Source organism: Aplosporella prunicola (assembly GCF_010093885.1).
Source record: "Aplosporella prunicola CBS 121167 unplaced genomic scaffold K452scaffold_13, whole genome shotgun sequence".
Lineage (NCBI taxonomy): Eukaryota > Fungi > Ascomycota > Dothideomycetes > Botryosphaeriales > Aplosporellaceae > Aplosporella > Aplosporella prunicola.
The window spans coordinates 390,613-412,260 of record NW_022983541.1 but is presented as its reverse complement, the minus strand read 5'-3'; the positions used below and the strand labels follow the sequence as shown (position 1 = coordinate 412,260).

The window sequence follows — 21,648 nt, the reverse complement described above, 5'->3', positions numbered from 1 at the left end:
AGCTGGTCTGGCCGTCTGCATGATTCGGTTGACTGATTTGACTTGATTTAATCTGATCTGATCTGATCTGCTATGCTCCTTCATTCATTATCTGGTCGTAGTATTTATCCGCCTGCCTGCCTGCCTGCATGCATGCCCTTCTGCGTCCATGCATGCATGCGTACCTGCTTGCTAGGGTGCTGATTGCATGACTGTGCGTACCGCCAGTAGATAACCGCTGCTGCAAGAACAGACAGTGTAGGCGCGATATGATGCGATATAGTTAGCTAGGTAGCGCCCGTCCTCCCGCGGGCAATCTCTTTTTACCGGATGAAGATGACGATGTTGAGGATGACGATGATGATGATGATGATGATGATGATGATGATGATGATGATGCAAAAATCCATGCAATATAAGAAAGAGAGCAAACGAAAACCAAACAAGACAAGAGACGAAGAAGAGGAGGGATGTGCAAGTGATCGGGTGCTTGGATTCGTCCCCGATGTTGGTGGGTAGGTAGATAGGTACCCTAGCAGCAAAGACAAAAAGCAAACGTGCGCAAAAGGAAGCACCCTGTATCGTTCGACTGGACCCAGTCCAAAAGACCCCCTTTGGACTACCTATTTCCCTGCAGAACCCTCCAAATGCATTTGGGAGCTATGTAGAACCACCAGTAACAAAAAACTCCGTGCCGTGCCAGGATCGCCATGCTGCATTGATGGTATAAAAGAAAGCTTTGAGTTGTTTTTCTTTCCTTTTTTCAGTTTTAATGAAAGTAAACGAGAGAATATTTTTTTTGTTGTTTTTTTTAATTGGTTTTGGGTGTGCAAAGAAAGCGTTGGTCGGCTCTGCTTGGCTTAATCCCTGCATGTTGGGTACATGAGCATATCCGACGATGTAGTGCTTCGGCCGCGGGATCATGCTGCTATTTTCATCTGCTTTGAGCATTCTCGTGAACGTGGCGAGGAAAAAGACATTGGGAAAAGAAGTGGGGAAAGAAGAAAGAAAACGCGTCGCACAGATCAGTCACTTTGCGATAGTGCTGCGCGGAACATCACTCGTCCTGTGCGTACAGGTTCTGGTTCAGTATCTTGTTCATGGTGAACATGTGGACGCGGTCCTGCTTGAAGACGGCGCGCATGGCTTCATCGCAGCGAATCTGGCGCTTGTCGGTCGGGTCTTGCAGGTCGCGCTCCTTGACGTACTCCCATATCTTCTTGACACACTGCGGGCGCGAGAGCTGGGTCTCGCCTAGGAGGTCGGAGAGCGGTGCGGACAGGGTCATTGGTTTCTGCAACATCGTCCAAGTTAGCCTTATGCGCGGGGGTTGTCGGTCAGCGCTTAGGGACGCGGGGAAGTGCTCACATGGAAGCCGCCGGTCCGTTTGACCTCCTTCTTCTCGTCGCCGGTGCCGAGCTCGCTGTCGTCGTCGGAATTGACCTTGGCCCGGCTCTTCTTTTTGCGGCTTTCGGTCTTCTTCTTGACGGGCGTCTTCTTCCTGCCCGCACCGCCGCCCCGTGTAGACCTTGCTCGCCCGTTCTCCTCGGCCTGCAGCCTGGCTGCAAAAGCTGCGTCATCCTCGACAGAGGCGCTCTTCTTGTGCTTTTTCTTGGGAGGCGTCGACTCGACGTCTGACAGATCCGATTCGCCGGCGCTGGGCTCTGCACGCTTCTTGGAGGGCGAAGACGAGGGACTGGATGCAGCAGAGCCAGTGCTCTCGTGCTGGCCATTGGATGTGGTGGGTGCGGGCTCAACGTCGCCAGGCTGTGCGGCGTTGCGGTCGTTGTTGGCCTTGTCGAAGCGCGCCATGATCAGCTCGGTGATGGCATCCTGGGTAGAGGAAGGGCCGTGTTAGTAAACACTAGCAGGCGCGGCGAACAAGAAGCATAAACCCCACTGACAATGTACCTTTTGGGGCGTGATGTCGTAGTCGACCTTGGCCTGGAGGCCCTTGCGAATGCGTTTGGCGGAGACGGTGTTGAGATCGCTGTGGGCCAGGATATCGTCGATGATGGCCGTGTACGAGGCCTCGACTTCCGGGGGAACTGGGCGGGGGCGCGCGCGTCAGCATGCGGTCAATTGCAGAGCTCGAGGCGACTCACGGGACATGGTTGCGGTGGTGTAAGTAAAGAGAGAGCTATGCTGGCCGGGTGCGTTGAGGCTCGGCGCAGCGCTCTACGGCCAGCGGGGCTATCGGCGGGCAGGGAAAGTGAGGCTGTCAGGAGAGGAGAGCGGACGTGCAGAATCGCGAACAACAACGGCCGAAACGCGCAACAGATGGCGCGCGGGCAGGAGAAGCACAAGGCGGGAGCGAGCGAGAGGGAATGGTGATGATGCCGAACCGACTGACTAAGCGGCAGCCCGCATCGCGCATGGCATGCTTGGGTATATATCTAACTATGGCTGTATTCACATCATGCAGCATCCAATCCCGTACATGGCCCGCTCCACCTGGTTCTTCACCACAAACCAGTCTGCCCGCCGCTCCGCAAACTCGTACACCTCCTCTGTCCGGAAGATGCCCGAGTAGCGATCGCCGTCCGCGATGACCGTCGCGATCTCCTTGGCGTGATCCGCCGAGATCAGGTAGATCTGCGACAGCTCCCGCAGCGCCTTGAAGTACTGCGTCAGCGACTTGTTCTTCAGCGTCGCTATGTATGAATAGTACGCGTTCGTGTCACTGTTGTCCGTCAGCAACTGTGTGTTTGCTTGTCAAAGGGCCGTCCGTCCTACCTGATCAACTTGATTGCCCCGTCGACGCTGATGCGCTGGCGCTTGACATGTTTGCACAACGCCGTGAACAACCGCAGCCCGACCTCTTGGTTGAAGACGTCCAGCATGTTCTTGTCGGTGCTCCCAACGAGCATGCTAATGTGTGAAGACACAAGCTGCGTGACCCGCTGCGCCGTCGTCGAAGGTCCGACATCGCTCACCTCCGGAGCTGCATCCCCGACTGCACCTGGGTTGAAGTCAGTGGGCAACTGCGTCGTCGCGCATATGTACTCCACTTCATCCATCAGCACGTCTATTCCTTTGTTCAATCCGGCCGCCACTCTCTCATCCAGCATCTGCTCGAACCGTTTCTTCTCTTTGATGGCAGGACTCAGAAAATCATCTCGGTCTGCCAGCCTCGCTGCTACCAGCTCCTGGCCGTAGAACACATCTATCATCTGCTGGATCAGATCACCTACGTTGACCAGTTCCAGAAATGTGACGAGCGGTTCCACGCCTGGTTGGCTGTGTTCCTGGACCTCTCGTGGATTGTACTTGGACAGGTGCTCGATGGCTTTGTCGAATCCTACTTTGATGTGTCGGCTTCCCAGGATTTGTAAGAGCGCTACGAAGATTGCTTCGCATTGCTCCCGCGACTCTTCTCCCGACTGGCCGCCAATCCGTACTAGAAGCGCCACTCGCTCCAGGCTTGCCTTGGCTGTGTGGACCAAATCCAATGCCACTTCGATACTGAACAACGACTTGATGCCCTCAAGACGAGAATTCATAATAGCTGCTTTCGCAGCCAACTCCGAAGTAGGTGCTTCTGGCCGCGGAGTACTTGAGCGCTCCGTAAGGTTTGGCGTTGAGGATCGAGATTGAACCTCGGCGCCATCTCCGTTGACACTTGGCTTTTCGGCCGGCTTGCTAGTAGAGAATGGCATGACGTTTACTGGCATCATGACGACTTTCTTGAAGGATGTAAGGAAATCCCTCTTCACTGCTTGCCGATTGACGTTGGACATGAAGAAGGATTCGGTTGATGCCTCCTCATCCAAAAGTCGCTTTTCCCACGCATCCACCTCTGAGTCTGCCTTTCTCCGGAAGAAGTCGAGTTCATCCTGCAGATATAAATCGATGTGTTGCTCGAAACACCGGGCTATGACTTTATGAGCGTCCTCTTTAAATGTTGGTTCAGACACTTTGGTAGGTTGTAAAGATGCTTCGAAACGAAGGGCCTGTTCGAACAGCCCAGCAACAGCCTTGAGATAACACTCAATGTCTCTTTCATGAGCTTCATCGAGCAGAGCCGTCATGTATTCCGATATGACATCTTCGCCAACTCTGTCAAGGAAAGGGACCATGACGTTGATGGAAGGTGGAAAGACACGGTCAATGATGGATGCTTGTTCATTGAGCACGACGGCGAGCTTTTCGAAGAAAGTTTGAGATGGCCTGAGTGAGACTTCATTAGATGGGCCTTCCAGGCAGTCCAAAGGGTCCCCCAGTTTCTCCTTGTCAATCATCAAGGGATGGTTGTGGATAAAAGTATCGATACCAGAGGCACCACCGTTGAGAGTGACCAAGACATGCGCATACTTTCTCATGCGTCCATCGATATCTTGGAGTTCATAACCCTGCTCGAATTCACGGAGAACCGCATTTTCAAAGACTCCCATCATAGTGTCAAGCCTCTCCTCTCTACCAAGACACCCTTGCGAATAATCGCTATTGGCAAATGTTTTCAGCTGCGCTAGCATCTGTGCTTGTTGCTCAGGGTCGCGGTATACCCGGAACAAGATAGGATCCATGTGACTCTTGGATTTGGCCAGGTCGAAGTAGTAAGGCGCGAGAGCTCCATACACTCTACCGTATTCCTGGCGCGCAAAGCCTCTAACTGAGCGAATCTTCTTCAAAGCGACCAGCGCGTATTCAGGATCCCGGTATATCATCTGCGCAGTCTCATGGCCCACAGGGCTGAATCCGCTCTCGATCGTCGACTTTCGCGAGCGCGTCAAACTGTCCGGCAAAGCCCGTTGCCTCTCTTCTTCTATTCCAGCATCGAAGAGGGTCTGGCCGGCGCCACCCCCGGCAATCCCGTTGATGCTGCCATTCAGCATGGCCCCAGTCCTCCTTGCTTCTTCCGCTTCTTTGGCGCGCTGTGCTTCCAGCTTCCGCTTCATGGCGTCCTCGAACCGTTGTCTCGCTTCGACATCATTCCAACACCCCATGCTCTTCAGCCGTTGTATCCACCTGGTGTCATCGTATACCATCTCCTGCATGCGTTTCGAGGCGCGGGCAAAGCGTAACATGTCGGGGACGGGTAGGTAATCCAAGATCGTGGCAATGAGTTCTGGCATCATTAGGTACAGTATATCGAGCCCTCATGCTGACCGTACCTGCTGGCAGCACTGGCTTCGATGTAGCCATCTGCGTCGCCCGCAGCGGTGCTAGTACATCTTGCCGCGATGCGCCCACTGCGGGCGCTCTAGTAAACCCAGACATCACCGTGAGTGATCGATATCTAGAATGCTATGTCGCTCATTTCGAGCCTGTCATGATGCTTCGGCTCTAGGGGGGGGGGGGGGGGGGGGGGGGGGGGGGGGGGGGGGGGGGGGGGGGCACGGTCAAGGCAGGGCTAGTTGATGGTTTGAGTTGGTGAGTGCTGAGGTACACTGCCCGGGGGTCGATCCGGGGCAGCAATGACATAAGCGAGCCGCATGCCCAAGATATTCCCCCCGCTACGAGTACTCAATCTGCATGCAATTTACATTCCTCGTTGTTCGCCAGGAAAATCAAGACAACCCACACAAACACTCTGTGTCTCCAATAAACATCTGCTCAGAAACCACTTGTCGAGTAAATGCTATTCGATTGGGTTAGAAACATAGCTTCCCAGCGTGGTATCCGAGCCCGGTGACTAGCATAAGCAAAAACTTCCATGTCATACAACAATGCCCAACCACTCTATGTACCTATAGTGCCTCCGGTCTTTACTCAAGCGGCAAGACATCTCCTGCCCATGGTTTCATTGCCGTGTAAGTTCCTTGACGCCCGCATAAGATGGTTTTGTTTCCGTCAACCGAACACGGCATATCGTACGCGGACTTTTAGGCTTCCTCCGTTTAATGGCTCAGAGTCGTCCGTCCCTTTGCCTTCCTTCTCTTCAGCAGTTTCTTGCCCTTCTTAGTCCGTATCCGACTGAGAAAGCCATGGCGCCGCTTCCGGACGAGATTGCTGGGGTCGTAGGTATCTCTGGGACCATTTCTAACTTGAATACCGGCGAGCGCCGGGTGGGAGGAGACCTTGGGAAGGATATCGGCTGTTTCCGCATCGGCGGTCGCGGGCGCAATTGACAGGGGCTGCGGGACGGAGGCGTGGGCAGGCAACAGCTGCGGGCGCTTCGCAGAGAGGATTGAGATTGAACGGAGCCTAGAGCATTCGGTATTAGCATACACAAAGTCCATTTCAGGAACTAAGGTAGTCCGCTTACTGTTGGAGCGCGGAGATGGGGGCCCGCGGCACCGAAAGCACCGGCCTTGGAGCTACAGCTCTCAAGCAGCGGAAGCACTGCATATTGGGTGGTCCTAGTCCTTGGCGAAGAACAGCAAAGTGGCCAGGTGCAGAAGGTCGTCGGGAATCGTACAGTGAGGCAGCGCGACCAAAGCTCTCGCCGAAGGCGGTGAGTGTGGCAGAACGACGTGAATTTCGAAATTTGAATTCGACTTTGAATGTCCACAGCACCTTCACATCACGCTGCAAAAATGGCAATTCACTCATATCCCCCACATGTCGCCGTGGCCAACCGGCCCCTCTCTCTCGAAGAGGCTCAAAAATCCATCGCGAACTATCTTGCTACCTCCGAGACCTCCGCGCACTTGCATCCCGACGCGCTTCTCAGCACTTCTGGCGTCCAATTCGCGACCGCAGGTGGCCCAATGGGTGGTATTGTCCTGCACAACTTGAGGAGGGTTGAAGCGGGGTTGAGAGGAGAGGTGATCAAGCCTGAGCCTGAGGCGTCTGACGACATGGTTTTGGACGGCATGATCGAAGAGACGGAACAGACCATGCAAGCAGAGGGTGGTGCGTCCAAGAAAAGCAAGAAGGGGGCCAGTGGAGCAGAGGAAGGCTGGCAAGACATGGGAGACTACCAGCGGGAGCAATTGGAAGAAGGAAATGAGGTCGGGGAACTCGGCCAACGCTCGAATTTTGTCGAGCAGGGTGAAGAGCCAAAGATAGCCGAAGGAGGCAAGAGCAAGGTTGACAAGGAGGCTCGTAAAAAGGCCAAGAAAGAACGCGAGCGCCAACAAAAGCTGGAGAAGGAAGCAAAGAAGAAGCAGGGCGCAGAAGCATAGTCGCCGAACGAAATCTTGACTTGACCGGAGGGGTCCAGCGTGGGTATCCTACTCACGCATTGTGGGACCCGGCTAGTCCTTTTCCATCACTAATACCCAAATTGTCACATCACCGGAAACCCTGACATTCTGAGACTTCCATGTAATGATCAGCAAGTCTACGTATGGGCAACCTAGCGGCCGTCATCGACAACTACCTACAAACGGCCCACGTCAGGCGCCACCATATGTAACGCGATTATTGCTTAAATCATCATCACCATCGCCATCAACCTAGCGGCTTTACAGTTCTCGGTCAGCGGCTTTGACGGGCTCTGCGCTGTCATCGCTCTTCGACGCCCTTTCGCCCTTGTAGCCGATTGCTCTCAATCTCTCCGTCAGAATGGGATGCGAGTAATGGAAACTGGAGTACATCCAGTCTGCGTCCATAGCAGAGAGATTCTGGATCTGAAGCTTGATGAGAGACTCAGCAAGCTCCTGCGAGTAGCCATGCTGGACGGCGAAAGAATCTGCGATTTCTTGTTAGTCATAAAAGGAACGGAGAACGTGGGCTCATCTCATGGCTCACCAGCTTCGTATTCAAACTTCCTTGTCAGGACGTTCATCATCAGCTTGATGACCGAGTCCGTCGGGCCCAATACTTCGTTGAACAGGAGAAAGCCGATGAGGATTGGTTGCTCCTTGTAGAAGCCAAAGGATTCGAAGAGAGATTGGTTGTTGATAAAGACCGAGAACAACGCAAACATGTAGAACAAATGGAACTGGCTGATCAAGAGCAACTTTGTGGTGTGACCCATACTCCAGTGACCAAGCTCGTGGGCCAAGACAGCTTCAACTTCCTTGTTGGAGCTCTTCTCTAAAAGTGTGTCGTAGATGACAATCTTCTTCTTCCAGGGCAGACCAGTGAAATAGGCGTTGCTGTGAGCACTGCGCTTGCTTCCGTCGATAACTTGGAGCTCCGTAAGCGGGAACTTCAGCTTCTGGGCAAGTGCCTCCACGCCCTCCTTCAGAGCACCAGGCTCCAATGGCGAAAGCTTGTTGAACATAGGCACAATCAGAATCGGGTAGATCGTAATAGCCGAGACCTGGACCGCAAGCATGAACATCCACAGGTAGTAGAAGAAATTAGTGCCCGTCTTCTGGATGATTGCCAAGAACGCGCTCATGATAGGCACGCCGAAGACGACACCAAGAGCCTGGCCCTTGAGCATATCCGTAAGCCACAGCTTGACCGTTAACTTGTTGAAACCGAATTCTTCCTCCAACACAAAATTATGGTAGTATGTGAACGGCAAGCTGAAAACGGTGTCGACCAAGCTGAATGTAAAGAGGAACAGCAGCGAGTGTCCGATTTCGCCAGAGATAAACGTGGGAGCAAAGCGAGAGAGCCAGACGCCAGTGATTGCCCAGATTTGGGGGTACCAGTTGTACTGAATCGTCGCGAGAGATTTGAGCTGATTGAAGATGGAGGAAACGAAGCTGAACTTGGCTTTGGCGCGGCCATAAGCCTGGCTCTTGTCGTAGGTAGTTTGATCTACCTCATTTTCGAGCGCCTTGGGACGAGCATTGCGACGATAAACACCGTATTGGCGGTAGAGCAACCAGTTTTCGAGGACGAATTGACCGAGCGAGAAGCCCAGAACCAGCTTCTTCCATGGGAAGAACGGGCGGTCCAGGAAATGCGCCAGGCGCTGCGCAAAATAGTCAGTCTGGTTCGGTGAAGCTGTCACACCATTTACTGACCTGCAGGAACGCCTGGATCATTTTGGCAGTTACGTCTGGACAAGGAAAAACACGACGTGTCAGATGGAGGTTGACAGCTTGAGGACAGGTAGATGGGGCTCGGAGGAGTAAGCACCACCAGCCGAAGCTGAGCCACACGGCGGGAACAGCCACCCACACCGGCGGGGGCCGGCGCCACACAGCAGCCAACGCCTAATTTGCGAAATCACCTGCAACCTGGGCAATTGACACACGGTCTTTTATTTGGTGTGTTGAAGCAGATCAAATTCCAAGGCAGTCCCATCGCCGGACTGCGCCAAACTCCTCTACGAACCTCATTACTCCATAAACGAAGGACATTAAGCGCTGACGACAAAGACGTCTCCATGAACATAGCTCGCAAGTACAGAAAGACCCCACAAAAGGCGCAGAAGCGGAAGCGGAAGCAAGCGACAATGAAGACATCGAAAGACGGATCAAGCTGGGTATAGTTGAATGGGCGCCCCTACGATGATCTTGAGAAGAAGCGAAGAACCGTTGGCGCGGGAAAAAAAAGTAAAAAAAAAAAAAAGTTGGAAGAGGACAGTGGCGAGAACAAAAGAAGGCCAGAGTCTATACGGTATGGTCATGTCTGACGCCCCTTCTATGCAGGACTTCTCCAAGCCCAAGATGATTGCGCGCTTGGCGTGGTTGAGGTGGCTGAGCAGCTAAGCAAGCCGAGACGAGCCGGCGCAAGGCCTCCGATCGTCCGTTCACTCACGCCCTGACTCCGTCAACGAAGGCCTTTCGTAGTGCGGTTTGTTGATTTGTCACACCAACAATTTCTCCGACGTATTCGGTAGATGTATCAACAGCTCAGGCGGCCACAGCAGGCTGGGCGCTACCGTGGGATTGAGCATTGAGGGTGCCGTACATTAGTTGCTGTTGCTGTTGCTGCTGGGCAACAACCTCCCGAGCATAGAATTCCACGAGCATGGTCCCGTACGCTTCCATCTCCTCTAAAGGCACAGCGAGACGGAAATCGTTCAAAAGCAGAAACTGAAGTTCCAAATGATTCAGTTCAACAAGCGGTAGCCCACCGACCTATGCTTTGTCAGAATGGACCAATTCGATGTGCTTTTGATATGCAATGAAGCGGCTTACCTTTGCATATCTCGAGTTTGTGTAAAAGATATCCGAGAAGAATTTGCTCGCGCAAGTTACGCCAGCGATGACTAGGCGGTGGATGTTGAAGCTGTCAACGACGAAAAACTGGGAGAGATTGTAGGGATCACACTCCAAAGGAGGATCTATGTGCTGGGGAGGCGACGGTGGGTGATCTTCTTTCACGGTAGGCTCTGTAGGCTTGGTTGTTTTGCCCAGTGATCCTGACGGCGGAGGTGTGGCAGCTTGAACCTGAGTAGTGATCCTGGCAGGCGAGGAACTGCCATGTGTGGTGGCGGAGATGGAACTGTGCCGACTGCCTTCACTCGCGGCCGCTGCACGTTCCAATGACTGCTGGTTGGCCTGTCGCAAGCTCTGCATTGGCCCCGAATTGACCCGCTCAGTCATGCGGTCGAAATACACCAACAGACTGAGAAAGACCTCGTAAGTAGTGGGACAGTACTTATGTATCCGGCTAAGATAGCTCAAGATGGATATGGTAGGCACGTTCTTGCCATGGAAGGCCAGCACGCTGCTCGTCTGCTGGCTGAGTCCCGAGGCGCCTTCTGGCGGAGGTATTTGGCGATGCAAATGCTCGTGTTGCCTGTCATTGGTGGTGGTGATTTTGGTCAAAAGGCCTGCAACCATCTCTATGATATCCGTGACGGGCATTTCGCTAATCTCGTATTGCGGCCCAACTTCGTTGGGATCCTGACGCGCACGCCGTGCAGCGCGCGTCTGGGAGAAAGGACTCGACTCATCGTTTGCAAAACTCTGTATGTGAGAGAGACTCCGGACCTTTATGCGGCGCGGCTGAGCGGCCGACTGGTCGGTAGCCGATCGCGACTGGGGCGACAGCTGGGATGACGAGCTGGAGGAGGATACGAGCGGCGGCCGTTGCGCGCTGGCAACAGACTGCGTGGGAGTGACCTGGGAGGCATGCGGCTTGAAGCGCGGGCTGGGCGGAGGATGCGACGCGGCGCCTTGAGCATGCGGGACGGAGCGATATTCCGAGGTGGTGGAGTGTGGTACTGCGTCCGACATAGGCGTGTCTACGGCGGCGGAAACGCGAAGGAGAGGGTTGGTCGAGTCGGAGTGGGTCGATCTGGGTTGGACAGGCGCAGCGGGAGACTCGTGGTGCGAGCTTGCACCGAACATATTACTCTGGTAAGGGAAGTGGTTGACCACGTCGCTGATCACAATGGATCCCATACCAGCGTGCCGCGGGTGTGGAGGATCTGACGGCAGAGAAGCGATTAGCCAACGGGCGCGGCCTCGAGAATAGACTGTGGGGAGGGTCTCGGGAGGGGCGGTCAGCGCTCGACGCAGGGGGGTGGGCGTTACGAGTCGTCGACGGCAAAGGGCGATGGCGACGATGCGGCGGGCGTTGCTGCTGCTGCACGGGGGCCGGTCGGGCGGGCAGTGGGGGGAGGGAAAGCGAGATGGCTCTTACCGGCACAACGAGGCGCAGCCGCGAGGGGACGTGGATGGGAAGCGTGTGCAGGATGAGCCCGCGAGCTTGTGCAAAGACAAGGAGATGGCCGACGACGACGGCGACGACGACGATAATGGTGGCAAGCGGGCAAGCGGGCAGATAGAGCGGGAGAGTTTGGGGGAGCGTAGTGTCAAGTGTCGCGCGCCGTGAGATGTGGGCTGCCCGGCGCTTTTGTCTAGGCTCTTCGTCACCAGGCAAGCCCGCAGATCACAACTTGCTTTTCGATGGAGATGCCCCAGGACAACGCAGCTGCACATCTTCGCCGCATTCCACTTCTGTCACTCGATGGCCTCCATGACGCCACCGCGCTGCATTTCTCTATGTCTCCACTACTTGCTGCCCGGTCCCTGGTAGTCCTGGTCCGGCAGGTACAGATGCCGCACCGCGCCCTTGCCCGTCAACACCACCATGCGGATCACACCGCCCGAGCTGCCGTCCCACTTGATGGCCTCGCGCAGCGCGCCCTTGACGAACTCGATGCCCTCGCCCTCCGTCATGCCTTCCTTCCACTTGGCGTCGCAGTATCCGTAGATGTACGTTGAGCCCGAGCCGGCAATCGCGTACGCCTGCTTGTGTAATGAGCCGCCCAGCGGGATCGAGTAGACCTGCCCGCCGTGGCGGTCGTCGTAGCCCGCGATGATGATGCCCGCACTGCCACCGCGTTAGCACGCTTGCCGTGACCACGCCTGCCTGGCCGGCCTTACCTCAACTGGTCCTTGTTCGCGTAGCAGAGCTCTTGGAACAGCGCCGCTGCCGTCTGCGTCGTCGGCTTCTCGTTGTTCTGGATTCCGTACATGCTGAGATGGTATTGGACAATGTCGGCCACGGCCTGCGTGTCGGCCGCCGAGCCTGAGCGGCAGCACCATATCGTGTCGTGCACTTGGGTAAGCTTGTCGGTGACGCGGTTTGCGATGTAGGCACCGGTGGTCGTCCGGCTGTCGGCGCCCAGGATGACGCCGTCCTTGAAGTTGATTGCCATGCTGCGAGGAAGTAAGTAACGAGGCTAGAAGGCGACGGCGAGGGATGAGGCGGCATACATGGATGTTCCGAGGCTGCGGCACAAGGTCAGCGTGAGCAAGGCGGCGGCGGGCTACAAAGAGCACTTACTTGACCTCGCCCTTCTTCAGGTGGTTCATGTCGACATGGATGCCATCTGGGAGCTAGTCAGCGGTGGGAAGGAGGAGGAAGGGGGGTCGAAGAAGGCGACGGAGACTTGCCTTCGGACAGTGCGCCGGTGGGCTGCATGGTGATGGGGTTGGGGAAGAGGATGGGGGAGAGGTAGTGGGTGGTGATGCCAACAGGTCAGGTAGATAGAGCTCCCAAGCATCCAAGCACCCACGCAACAGCTCCCGTCTTAGTCAGCGTAACTTTGGCTCGCGCGGCGCGTTTCGCGCTCTATGCATCCCCACAGTCTTGCTTCCGCTATGGACTGGCGGCACGCCTCGGGCGAGCCATAAACAAAGGGGCGGTGTTGCGCGCAAAGCTCTTCCTCCTCGTCCGCCTGCTCGCTCGTTCCTGGCATGAAGTCTCTCAGGTCTATGCTCGGCATCTCCCCGCAGCTCTTCTCCTTCCCCAAGCAATCCGTGTCGCATGCCAACTCGGAACCCAACGCTGCCATGAGTCCCACAATCATGGACGGTCTGATCTCCTACCTGCGCTACCCCGTCCTGGCCTCTTCAGGCATCGCCGCCCTCCTCAGCGGCGTGCTGTACTTCAAGCAAAAGTGAGCCCGCTCCCGCCGCTCCGCCCCGTCGTCCCGCCAGCTAACCGTCCCACAGCGAAATCATCTATCCGCGCAATATCCCCGCCGGTGCTCGAACCGACGTCCCTCGCCCCTCGCAATTCGGCATCCGCGACTTCGAGGAGCTCATGATCCCCACTCCGGATGGCGAATCCCTCAGCGCCTTCTTCATCCGCCCCTCGAACAAACAGCATGCGCGCAACATAACTTTTCTTATGTTTCACGGAAATGCCGGCAATATCGGCTACCGGCTGCCTATTGCCAAGATTATAGAGGAGGAGCTCGGCTGTAATGTTCTCATGCTGCAGTACCGTGGCTACGGTCTTTCGACCGGCACGCCCAATGAGAAGGGCCTCATGATCGATGCTCAGACCGGCCTTGACTATATCAGGCAACGCGCAGAGCTCCAGGGAACCAAGATCATTTTATATGGTCAGAGTTTGGGCGGCGCCGTTGCCATTGGCCTCAGTGCAAGAAATCAAAAGGAGGGAGACATTGCCGCCATGGTCCTCGAAAACACTTTCACCAGCATCAGGAAGCTGATCCCCAGGTCGGTAACGTTCGATATTTGCATGCTATGAGGGAAACTGACAATTTGCAGTGCTTTCCCGCCCGCCAAATACCTTGCGCCCTTATGTCATCAGATTTGGCCTAGTGAGGAGACGATGCCACAAATCACGGCTGACATCCCGTTTCTTTTCCTCAGCGGTCTGAAAGATGAAATTGTTCCGTAAGTCTCTTGATTTCGCAGTCAATTTTTCGGTGACCTAGGATGTTTTGGGCTTGTGCTGACGCGAACACATAGACCGTCTCACATGACAAGACTGTTTGAGCTTTGCGTGTCAAAATCGAAGATCTGGCGCGAATTCCCGAATGGCAGTCATAACGACACAGTCGCCGAGCCCCTCTATTTTGAGTACATCGAGGATTTCCTCCGCAGCCACGTCCTGAGGAAATCCGTACCAGAGAAAACTGGTCAACCCAGTGTCTGAACGCACGCTCTTACGGACTAACTATGATACCCCGGGTCCGATCTAATTATTTAATATAGGGGCAAGGCCGACCCCATACTTTCCTGAGCAACTTAACGAGCCGGCTCTGTCGAATGAAATACGACGAGCGTCTTTAAGCGCGTGCAAAGACTTCTGCCCAGGGCCGAAGGAGGCAATTGCGCGAAAGCTAGTTGTGGCTGTGAAACCACGGAGGAATGGAAGCATCTGCTTACATTTATGTGGCTTATCGCCGATGCACCAATCTCACGCTACCGGGTGCCGAAGTACATACGGCCGTATGCCGACCTAATTTCGTATACATACCCGAAAGTCGCTTTGGATTTGGCAACTAGGGTCAGCCTTATAGCATTGTTCTCCCCGGCTTTTCACCCGATGATCCTAGCCGGAGTATGTCGATGAGTGCCAATAAAAACCCAGCACTGGTCTAAGCTACTTAAAAGAGCTGGGTAAATGGGCTGTTGCACGGTCCGCTATTAGCGTAGTCGCTGGCAGATTGCCGAATTTTAAACGACCGCTAGTTGTATACCTACTGCTTCATCTGTTAGCACACTATGTACCAGGGAGTAAATACTTGGATCATTAACGTCTTGCGTACGCCTTTAAAGACAATGTGTAGTTCAGATTAAAGATAGACTTTGTACGATGATTAGACTGAGCCACAGTCGCGACTGCTCTCATCGTAAGGAACTACATACGACAGGTTGATATAAGCGCTATTTGTATTTACTAGGTATTGACAACGACTTCATTATTATTTATATTTCAATGATTCCGAGAGATATGGAGGACACTCTACCTCATAAACACCCCGCCACGTGAATCTCCCAAGCCGACTTCCACTTCGCGTGCGTTCTTGACAAGGATCTTATACACGGTATCCGTAGAAACCTGATACCCGGTCTTTGCCCAGCGCTTGTTGAACCAGTCAGCAAGGGCGTCAGAAGACCGATCAAACTCACGGGAATCGTACTCTTTAAGAATTAACAAGACGATCGGCTCATCCGGAAGAGGTTGGGAAGCTTTGCGCGGCATGTTGACAACAGTCTTGTTACAATCGGATGACTACAAGACGTTAGTGGCGGGAAATGGAGACTTACCTTGGTGTTTCGGTACCGATTTCTTTGGACAATAAAATGTACGTGTCGCACAGCGAGCAGTAGATTCGTATGTGCCAAAGTAAGTGAAGTCTTGTTGTCGGTACCGGGGAAAAATCAGGCTCTTCGGTAATGTTAATATAGTCCTGATGTACAGCTTCTTAATCTTGAAAAACAGAATGTCGAATAAAGCCAGCTTGGTTGCAAGTGAACTAGCCCATTGTCTTCCCGACAAAGACAATTATAACAACACAGTCGAAACAAAGCGTGAGATGCAAAGTGACAAGAATAGATATCTTGATTGTACGTCTAGAGATGTACGCTTGGTCTCTAACCAAGATCTGAGCATCAGTTGTCTAACAATGGCACAACAAAGACACACTTGCGCAAAAACCACCAACGCCTTGCTGAATGCAGTGCCCGACAGGACTATGCCTGTGCTTTAACCATGAAAATCTAGACAATTTTAGCTTGTACCGGAGCGGGAAGAAGAGACTATACATACCTCTTTCAGCGCCTGGGGGTCCATGGACGCCATTTTCTTCTGGCGAATGTACCTTTGGCGCACAGCAAGGCGCCCTCCAGCAAAACTAGGAGCAGCCTTAGTCTCCTCCAACGCAACGGCAGAGCCGGCCTTGGGGGCAGCATCTTCTTCGTCTGACGAAGAATCACTGGTCGAATCGTCTTGTGACTTGTCGCGGTTTTTGCGTTCTTTTTCCGCCCGCCTGGCCTCCTTCTTGGCGCGCCTTTCGAGCTTTGCTGCTTTTTTCGCCTCCTTCCGAGCCTTCTTCTCCAGCTTCCGTTTCTTTTTCTCGGACTTCTCATCGCCTGATGTGGCTGTTGATGTGACACCGCTGCTATCTGCTGACAAGGCATCCTTGCTCTTCGAGCGTGATTTGGACCGTTTCTTGGAACGAGCATCGCTGTCTTCCTGGCTGCTATCTTCGGACTCTGCATTCAGATCCGACTTCTTCTTTTTATTTTTCAGCTCCGGTGCCTCTTCTCCAGTGTCTGCGCCACGGTTGCGCTTCCTCTTCTTTGCTGGCTCATCAGTGTCGCGCGCTTCTGATACCAGCTGCATGGCCTTTTCCGTTGAACCAGCACTACTCTTGGGCTTCTCCGACGGTATTTCAATTTTGTCCCCAACCAGGAAACCACCACTGACGAACTGGATGGTGCCCCATCGTTGGCCTTGATATATCTTGAGCTTGAGATCTCTTTGCTGCCCCTCCTCCTTCTTCAGTTCCACGTCACTCTTGCCGTTTAACCTTCCAAGCAAGCCTTGGAATGCGTTCAGTCCAAATGTCTCGGCCTCGGCTTTTCCCCGCTTCGCGCCTAGTCCAAGGGTGTCATCCTTGACAGCGACCCTAATATGCGAGGCATTCGCTGCGGTGTAGTGTTCAGAATGCGCCGCGTCTTTAGCTCCGAGATAGGATCCAGGCTGCCAGCCTTGCGCTACCAGGATTTTATGTCCAAAGCGGTCCGTGGAGCGGCTCCATGCTGTGTTATTCGGATCAGCCGAGATTTTCGTGCGACTAAAAGGTGTCAGTAAGATGGCGATGGGGACGCGACAAGAGAAACCCACTTCTTTGGTCCGGCGAGGCCCATGGTGGTGTGTTAGTGAGCCTGCAGAGCGACGTGAGCGCGAAAGGAAATTTTGGCGGCGAGATATCCAATGGAGGTACCTACATTGGCTTCCGGACTAATATTTTACCCGAGCGCCCCGGACCCTTGAGGTGCCCGGAAGGTTCATCCCGCTTTCCACCGCCATCTAACTCTACCACCTACCTACCCACATTCCAGCTTCAACCCCGCGAACAGTGAAAGCCAAAGATGGCGCCGCGCAATGTCATTGATAGTAACATGCATGGCGCCAATTCCGACGCGCAGGAGCTAGATTCTAGTCAGGTCTTAGATGACATGTTCATGGCCGTACGTCTGTTATCTGTCTACGCGCCTCAACACGTAACGTCGCTTGTCTCTGTTGACAGAATGGATTAGGCAAGTCACCGCAGAGCCGTGAAGCGCGAGCAAGCGCAAGTCAACTACGAAAAGCGCAAGCTGCGTCTCCGTGCTGAGGTCGAAGCTGCCTTCTCCCAACATGAGAAGCAAGTGTAAGTCAACAGTATCGCCGCAATTCGCGCGTTGTCTGGGCTATCTACCGCTCGATTCCTGCTAATTTTCTTTTGAAGTCGGGAGTCTCAGAAGACGCAGCTCAAACGTCTGATGAGTCTTCTTGAACGGAGAAATGAAGTTGAGAAGCAACTCTGGGACAATGTGCAGACGATACAACGAGCTTATGTTGCTCACACTCACGAACTCCAACTCGTGCTACGTGAACGGGTTGCCGAGACATTTTCGGGCACTCAGTCGGTTGATGAGCATGGTCCAGTTCGGCACGATGATCAATCGGAAATCCCAAGATGATCGCCTCGGCAACCCTGACTTGAAACTCGCGGACCAGCGTGATTGGTCGTTGAGCTAATTTCAAAGGGAGCATGTAATCCACTTGGGGTACTGGCGACCCGCTGCCTCTCACCGTCTGTTCCTAACATGGGTATAACCAAATGGCTTGTTCCCGGCATGTCGCCAAAAAGGGCAACAAGCTGTTCGCGCCAGCAGGTTTCACAGAGAAGCCCTTGCTCTTCATTTCGGCTGCCGAGGAGGATGCAGATCTCCATGTGGGGTCATGTGGAGGACGCGGTTAATAAGTCCGATCAGGTCATCTTGCGTGCAGACTGACGACTTGGGAACAAGGAACGGGTTCAGGGTGTCACAGTTGCAGTGGAGTGGGGGTTAACGGGCAAACCAGGGTGCAATCTTATGGATAGTACGAGCACATATGTAGGCAGTGAAGACGTGACATGTCGGGAGCGAATCGGCAAGGCCGCGCACGGACGGACGGATTCAAGACAACATGGCAAGATGGGATTTTGCGAGAAAGCCGATGCGGGCGAGTCAACGAATTGGGGCCTCGGCCGTGTTTCGGGCCGCCAGGGTCTCGGGCAGGGCCGCGCTAAAGCCTGGCGCCACAGGCGGTCTGGGCTTCGCTGCTCGTCCTCACGTCGTCCATCTCGTGCGACTGGTCAGCGGCTCGACGGGCCTTGTGCTAGCTCTAGGCCGCTCTGCCCTACGCCTCTCGCAGGCCTGGAGCCATGTGCGACCTTACGCCACGCAATCTAGTTTTCACAGATCGTCTGATTCTTTATACCGGCGTGTGCACTGTGCAGCTCCACCTACTCGTAGGCAGTTGCAGATAGCAGCCACTCACCATGTCTCCGAGATTGTCGCTCCAATTCTGCCCTGTCTCGGGACGCCATTTCGTCATGGCCCGCCGTGGCTGGAGATTTCACGCGGCTCGGAGCGTGCATGCTAAAAAGTCTTGGATCTACCGTAATTACCTGCAACGTGACAGATGCTACAAGGCTTTCACACCATTCGTCGCCTCATGTATATGAAAGCAGCATGAGGGCAAATGCATCCCTGAACCTGCAGGAAGAAAAAATGGCGCCAGAAGTAGTGATATCTTTCTGAAACAAAACGCCCGAGCGATGCATTGACTGGACTATAATGATGTGCAACGCAAAACGAAGTGGAAGTTCTCGACGAACAAAACCATGAAAAGCAATGTCAGAGCGGCATGCGTATCGGCTGGGCCGGCATATGCATCATTGGGACCATTGGGGGACCGGCCGTCGAGGGACCCAATCGGTGGAACATCTGGATGAGCCGCTTGCCCACGGATGTCTCAAGCTCCGTACCGTCTCTTGCAATCTTGACCTCTCTATTGGCGTTCCATGGATTGCGTAGCCCTCTCGTCCGGTAGAACGGAAGCCTGTTGGTCGAGAGCCATTCAACTTTGAAAGGCTTACCCCAAGCCTGAGAAGGGTTTGATGCATCGGAGGTCACTGACTGTGCTACGCCGTCAACTTTGTCTGCATCTTCTTCATCAGACTGGTCTGCCTCCCAAAAGATAGTCCCACGGGCAGAATCATCAATGACTCGCCCTTTCGGCGCGTACTCGGTTGCAGGAGTCGGTATGGATTTCGGGTTATCCACAGCTTCGGAAGCACGCGTTTCAGGAGTCGAGTTTTTCAAGACGGTCGCATCTTCAGCAATCGGTGATGCCATGCGCGCATATCCAAAATATTCCCCTGATTTGTTGGCAGAGAAAATTAGATAAACGTTTTCAGCAGACTGTCTGACATATTAGCCTCTTCCTGTAAAGCTCGTTGAAAATCTTGTACCTCGTAGGCTTCATTAAGGGCCTGCTCGTTATGAGCTTGCGTCGCCCAAGTTCCATTCCGAACACTCAGTTCGAGATCCTGCAGTGTTAGGCTCTTGACGATGAAAAACTTTTCAGCTACCTTCGTTACACTGTCGTGGCGCTTATCTAGGCCGTCTACGGCAGGCGGCTCTCCCCTCTCTATGCCATTTTCTTCATCCAGGTTGACAGGTGTCACTTCAGGGGAGGCATTTGACTGGCGTGGAACAGACATGGCAGAGGGACCCGTTGGTACGCCAGATGCAGGAGCCGCGCTCCGGCGAAGGCGGCAAACAAGCCGGACACCGTGAAACCGGGAATCGTGGAACCTGTGCATCGCCGCTGTGCACGAGGCTTCGGTCCGATAATTGACAAAGGCACAATTGCTTTTCGAAATCAAAAAAAGACTCTCGATATCCTTGGTGGCATCGCGCGAAAAGTGATCCTTCAGGTCCACAACGGTTGTTCCCGGTGGTAAATTTCCGACCCAGAGAGCGTGTCCAGACTGCTTTGGTTTCCTAGGGGGGCCCCGAGGTATGGCGGTAAGACTTGCATCTGAACCAAATGCATAGAGAGCTAAATTCCAAGTCAGCCTTGCGCAGGTATCGACATGCTCTTACAAATATGACTGACCAGGACCAGTTCCTAGCGCAGCGGGGGCGCCTGTGCCCGAATCTCCGACAATGCCCTGGGCAACGACACTGCCATTCATGTTGAGATAGTTCCTGGCTATCATGGAGCCATCAGTGTGATAACTGCCAGGAGCCGTTGACAGACTGGCCCTTCTTCCATCCATTTCGACCCGCGGGGCAGCATAAGCAACGGCGGATTGGGACATGGAGCCCGGATTTCCGTACGGCGGGGCATAGTACATGTATTGCGGGGGTTGATGTGAATAAGGGGCATACGGCTGCGGCAGTTGAGCAGGTCCAATGGCACGCTGCTGGCCTGGAAGGTATGTGTGGTAGGCGGTTGCAAACTGCGAAGGAGCGAAACCAGCGCCGAAAGACGGTTGAGAGGCGTAGCCCATTGCTGCCTGACCTGGATACTGCGATATTTGTTGGAGTTGGTATACAAGCGCTGGGGTAGAAGCACCTGTGACGCCGCGCTGAACCGGTTGGACAGGTGTGGGCATGGCGTGGCCGGCAATAGTGGTAGAATAGTCAGGCAAAGCACCGGCGACTGCGGTCATGTTGAATACCGGCGGACTCGGGCCTTGAGCGGAAGGTAGTGTGTAGGCGTAAGCGTTTTGCTGGCGGAAGGGGCGTTGGACTTCTAGTGATGAATTGGGGTCTGGCAACGAGCTGTATTGAGAATGGAAAGGCGCGGCGGTTGTGGGATAGGTCGAGTTGCTGGCGCAGCCAGGGCTTGGTTTGGAGAGCAAGCGAGCATCTTCGTGGGAAGGCGTAGAGTCGACGGGCGGGACGACGCCGTCAATCGACACATCGCCCATTTGTTCCTCGACTATCAATGGCACGGCAAGCCACTGTTGCACCCACACGTGGGCCATGTTAGTCCATTGGCTCGCAAGCAGAAGAGAGGACGAGATGATGAGTAAAGCAGCATTCTGAAGCAGACAGGCCTCTAGACAACATACCCAAATCTATATCCTGCGTGGCAAGTCGGGAGTACGTAGTAGAGACGATAGCCAAGCCAAGTAAGAGGGCAAGGAGGGCAGGATTTAAAAAAAGAAGCAGAGACAGAGCGGGAGACGATCACTGGCGGGCACGGCGCAAATGTACGAGTAAAAGGTCGTCTGGAGCGGGTCGAGGCTGATCAAGGTGCGCCGGGCCAGTGAGGGCGCGTGCAGGTTGGAAACGGTGACAACGGTTGACCTCTTCAGGGCCGAGGCGCGGGCCCGTCGGCGGCGGGAAGTGATGCTCACTCGATCATGTTGTGGCAAGCTAGGTCCCTTGCGCCTCGGCCTCAGGAATGGATGTTGGCAGTGCAACGCCACAGCTGCTGGGGCAAGGGATGCCGGTCGAGGGCCGGGAGTCATCTCCGCCGCATGGAATGCCACGACTGGAGGCCGATCGACGCCTCCTGATGACGATCCCGTGTGGCGACGAGTCTCGGTGAGCACGCGAGGCGCCTGCGCCCACGCACCACTGTGGCGAGCCATCCCCC

At 54.4% G+C, this 21,648-nt stretch overlaps 13 protein-coding genes across 13 annotated transcripts; 5 read left to right on the top strand and 8 right to left on the bottom strand.

The window, feature by feature from the left end:
* Positions 1–1,036: 1,036 nt before the first annotated feature.
* On the bottom strand, positions 1,037–2,091 carry K452DRAFT_308767 (uncharacterized protein; the record flags this gene model as incomplete). The annotated part of the gene is made up of 4 exons (XM_033543190.1): positions 1,037–1,273; positions 1,348–1,812; positions 1,891–2,027; positions 2,085–2,091. 4 exons carry the CDS (start codon positions 2,089–2,091, stop codon positions 1,037–1,039), a joined length of 846 nt encoding a protein of 281 aa, XP_033397410.1.
* Positions 2,057–2,352, top strand: K452DRAFT_32379 (uncharacterized protein). The gene has a single exon (XM_033544662.1). It carries the CDS (start codon positions 2,122–2,124, stop codon positions 2,311–2,313), a length of 192 nt encoding a protein of 63 aa, XP_033397409.1. The 5' UTR covers positions 2,057–2,121; the 3' UTR covers positions 2,314–2,352.
* K452DRAFT_271364 (uncharacterized protein) lies at positions 2,318–5,268 on the bottom strand. The gene is made up of 3 exons (XM_033539031.1): positions 5,094–5,268; positions 2,716–5,047; positions 2,318–2,662 (listed from the first exon to the last, which is right to left on the bottom strand). The coding sequence occupies exons 1-3, from the start codon at positions 5,197–5,199 to the stop codon at positions 2,392–2,394; spliced, it is 2,709 nt and encodes a 902-aa protein (XP_033397408.1). The 5' UTR covers positions 5,200–5,268; the 3' UTR covers positions 2,318–2,391.
* A 161-nt stretch (positions 5,269–5,429) lies between these two features.
* On the bottom strand, positions 5,430–6,323 carry K452DRAFT_271362 (uncharacterized protein). Its single transcript, XM_033539030.1, has 2 exons — positions 6,188–6,323; positions 5,430–6,126 (listed from the first exon to the last, which is right to left on the bottom strand). The coding sequence occupies exons 1-2, from the start codon at positions 6,268–6,270 to the stop codon at positions 5,820–5,822; spliced, it is 390 nt and encodes a 129-aa protein (XP_033397407.1). The 5' UTR covers positions 6,271–6,323; the 3' UTR covers positions 5,430–5,819.
* Positions 6,324–6,458: 135 nt separating this feature from the next.
* On the top strand, positions 6,459–7,049 carry K452DRAFT_298365 (uncharacterized protein; the record flags this gene model as incomplete). The annotated part of the gene is made up of 1 exon (XM_033542117.1): positions 6,459–7,049. The coding sequence occupies one exon, from the start codon at positions 6,459–6,461 to the stop codon at positions 7,047–7,049; it is 591 nt and encodes a 196-aa protein (XP_033397406.1).
* A 141-nt stretch (positions 7,050–7,190) lies between these two features.
* K452DRAFT_32280 (uncharacterized protein) lies at positions 7,191–8,892 on the bottom strand. The gene is made up of 3 exons (XM_033544556.1): positions 8,793–8,892; positions 7,618–8,740; positions 7,191–7,558 (listed from the first exon to the last, which is right to left on the bottom strand). The coding sequence occupies exons 1-3, from the start codon at positions 8,811–8,813 to the stop codon at positions 7,332–7,334; spliced, it is 1,371 nt and encodes a 456-aa protein (XP_033397405.1). The 5' UTR covers positions 8,814–8,892; the 3' UTR covers positions 7,191–7,331.
* Positions 8,893–9,345: 453 nt separating this feature from the next.
* On the bottom strand, positions 9,346–11,346 carry K452DRAFT_250432 (uncharacterized protein). Its single transcript, XM_033538178.1, has 2 exons — positions 9,915–11,346; positions 9,346–9,854 (listed from the first exon to the last, which is right to left on the bottom strand). The coding sequence occupies exons 1-2, from the start codon at positions 11,124–11,126 to the stop codon at positions 9,627–9,629; spliced, it is 1,440 nt and encodes a 479-aa protein (XP_033397404.1). The 5' UTR covers positions 11,127–11,346; the 3' UTR covers positions 9,346–9,626.
* Positions 11,347–11,738: 392 nt separating this feature from the next.
* On the bottom strand, positions 11,739–12,654 carry K452DRAFT_326779 (uncharacterized protein; the record flags this gene model as incomplete). The annotated part of the gene is made up of 4 exons (XM_033544867.1): positions 11,739–12,060; positions 12,114–12,389; positions 12,517–12,562; positions 12,627–12,654. The coding sequence occupies 4 exons, from the start codon at positions 12,652–12,654 to the stop codon at positions 11,739–11,741; spliced, it is 672 nt and encodes a 223-aa protein (XP_033397403.1).
* A 386-nt stretch (positions 12,655–13,040) lies between these two features.
* On the top strand, positions 13,041–14,142 carry K452DRAFT_227990 (uncharacterized protein; the record flags this gene model as incomplete). Its single annotated transcript, XM_033536930.1, has 4 exons — positions 13,041–13,132; positions 13,188–13,700; positions 13,752–13,880; positions 13,956–14,142. The coding sequence occupies 4 exons, from the start codon at positions 13,041–13,043 to the stop codon at positions 14,140–14,142; spliced, it is 921 nt and encodes a 306-aa protein (XP_033397402.1).
* A 1,418-nt stretch (positions 14,143–15,560) lies between these two features.
* On the bottom strand, positions 15,561–16,898 carry K452DRAFT_351220 (uncharacterized protein). The gene is made up of 3 exons (XM_033545706.1): positions 16,843–16,898; positions 15,763–16,792; positions 15,561–15,713 (listed from the first exon to the last, which is right to left on the bottom strand). Exons 1-3 carry the CDS (start codon positions 16,863–16,865, stop codon positions 15,687–15,689), a joined length of 1,080 nt encoding a protein of 359 aa, XP_033397401.1. The 5' UTR covers positions 16,866–16,898; the 3' UTR covers positions 15,561–15,686.
* A 192-nt stretch (positions 16,899–17,090) lies between these two features.
* K452DRAFT_318645 (uncharacterized protein) lies at positions 17,091–17,756 on the top strand (the record flags this gene model as incomplete). The annotated part of the gene is made up of 3 exons (XM_033544174.1): positions 17,091–17,189; positions 17,259–17,371; positions 17,450–17,756. 3 exons carry the CDS (start codon positions 17,091–17,093, stop codon positions 17,682–17,684), a joined length of 447 nt encoding a protein of 148 aa, XP_033397400.1. The 3' UTR covers positions 17,685–17,756.
* A 125-nt stretch (positions 17,757–17,881) lies between these two features.
* K452DRAFT_333430 (uncharacterized protein) lies at positions 17,882–18,633 on the top strand (the record flags this gene model as incomplete). Its single annotated transcript, XM_033545174.1, has 1 exon — positions 17,882–18,633. The coding sequence occupies exon 1, from the start codon at positions 18,175–18,177 to the stop codon at positions 18,631–18,633; it is 459 nt and encodes a 152-aa protein (XP_033397399.1). The 5' UTR covers positions 17,882–18,174.
* A 206-nt stretch (positions 18,634–18,839) lies between these two features.
* On the bottom strand, positions 18,840–21,241 carry K452DRAFT_32246 (uncharacterized protein). Its single transcript, XM_033544512.1, has 4 exons — positions 21,119–21,241; positions 20,155–21,007; positions 19,505–20,097; positions 18,840–19,454 (listed from the first exon to the last, which is right to left on the bottom strand). Exons 2-4 carry the CDS (start codon positions 20,972–20,974, stop codon positions 18,888–18,890), a joined length of 1,980 nt encoding a protein of 659 aa, XP_033397398.1. The 5' UTR covers positions 20,975–21,007; positions 21,119–21,241; the 3' UTR covers positions 18,840–18,887.
* Positions 21,242–21,648: the final 407 nt, after the last annotated feature.

Excerpts from the sequence above, each read along its gene's own strand:
- K452DRAFT_351220 (XM_033545706.1), bottom strand. The coding sequence starts at position 16,865 with ATGGGCCTCGCCGGACCAAAGAA. Across the intron at positions 16,793-16,842 it reads GGCCTCGCCGGACCAAAGAA|TCGCACGAAAATCTCGGCTG; the intron begins GTGGGTTTCTCT and ends GACACCTTTTAG. Across the intron at positions 15,714-15,762 it reads ACCCCCAGGCGCTGAAAGAG|ATTTTCATGGTTAAAGCACA; the intron begins GTATGTATAGTC and ends AAAATTGTCTAG.
- K452DRAFT_32246 (XM_033544512.1), bottom strand. The coding sequence starts at position 20,974 with ATGGGCGATGTGTCGATTGACGGCGTCGTCCCGCCCGTCGACTCTACG. Across the intron at positions 20,098-20,154 it reads TGCGCTAGGAACTGGTCCTG|CTCTCTATGCATTTGGTTCA; the intron begins GTCAGTCATATT and ends CTTGGAATTTAG. Across the intron at positions 19,455-19,504 it reads CCCTTAATGAAGCCTACGAG|TCTGCTGAAAACGTTTATCT; the intron begins GTACAAGATTTT and ends TATGTCAGACAG.
- K452DRAFT_32379 (XM_033544662.1), top strand. The coding sequence starts at position 2,122 with ATGCTGGCCGGGTGCGTTGAGGCTCGGCGCAGCGCTCTACGGCCAGCG.
- K452DRAFT_271362 (XM_033539030.1), bottom strand. The coding sequence starts at position 6,270 with ATGCAGTGCTTCCGCTGCTTGAGAGCTGTAGCTCCAAGGCCGGTGCTT. Across the intron at positions 6,127-6,187 it reads CCCATCTCCGCGCTCCAACA|GCTCCGTTCAATCTCAATCC; the intron begins GTAAGCGGACTA and ends CGAATGCTCTAG.
- K452DRAFT_32280 (XM_033544556.1), bottom strand. The coding sequence starts at position 8,813 with ATGATCCAGGCGTTCCTGCAG. Across the intron at positions 8,741-8,792 it reads TGATCCAGGCGTTCCTGCAG|CGCCTGGCGCATTTCCTGGA; the intron begins GTCAGTAAATGG and ends TATTTTGCGCAG. Across the intron at positions 7,559-7,617 it reads GAAGTTTGAATACGAAGCTG|ATTCTTTCGCCGTCCAGCAT; the intron begins GTGAGCCATGAG and ends AAGAAATCGCAG.
- K452DRAFT_271364 (XM_033539031.1), bottom strand. The coding sequence starts at position 5,199 with ATGTCTGGGTTTACTAGAGCGCCCGCAGTGGGCGCATCGCGGCAAGAT. Across the intron at positions 5,048-5,093 it reads GAAGCCAGTGCTGCCAGCAG|AACTCATTGCCACGATCTTG; the intron begins GTACGGTCAGCA and ends TAATGATGCCAG. Across the intron at positions 2,663-2,715 it reads GGGGCAATCAAGTTGATCAG|TGACACGAACGCGTACTATT; the intron begins GTAGGACGGACG and ends GACGGACAACAG.
- K452DRAFT_250432 (XM_033538178.1), bottom strand. The coding sequence starts at position 11,126 with ATGGGATCCATTGTGATCAGCGACGTGGTCAACCACTTCCCTTACCAG. Across the intron at positions 9,855-9,914 it reads CAAACTCGAGATATGCAAAG|GTCGGTGGGCTACCGCTTGT; the intron begins GTAAGCCGCTTC and ends GACAAAGCATAG.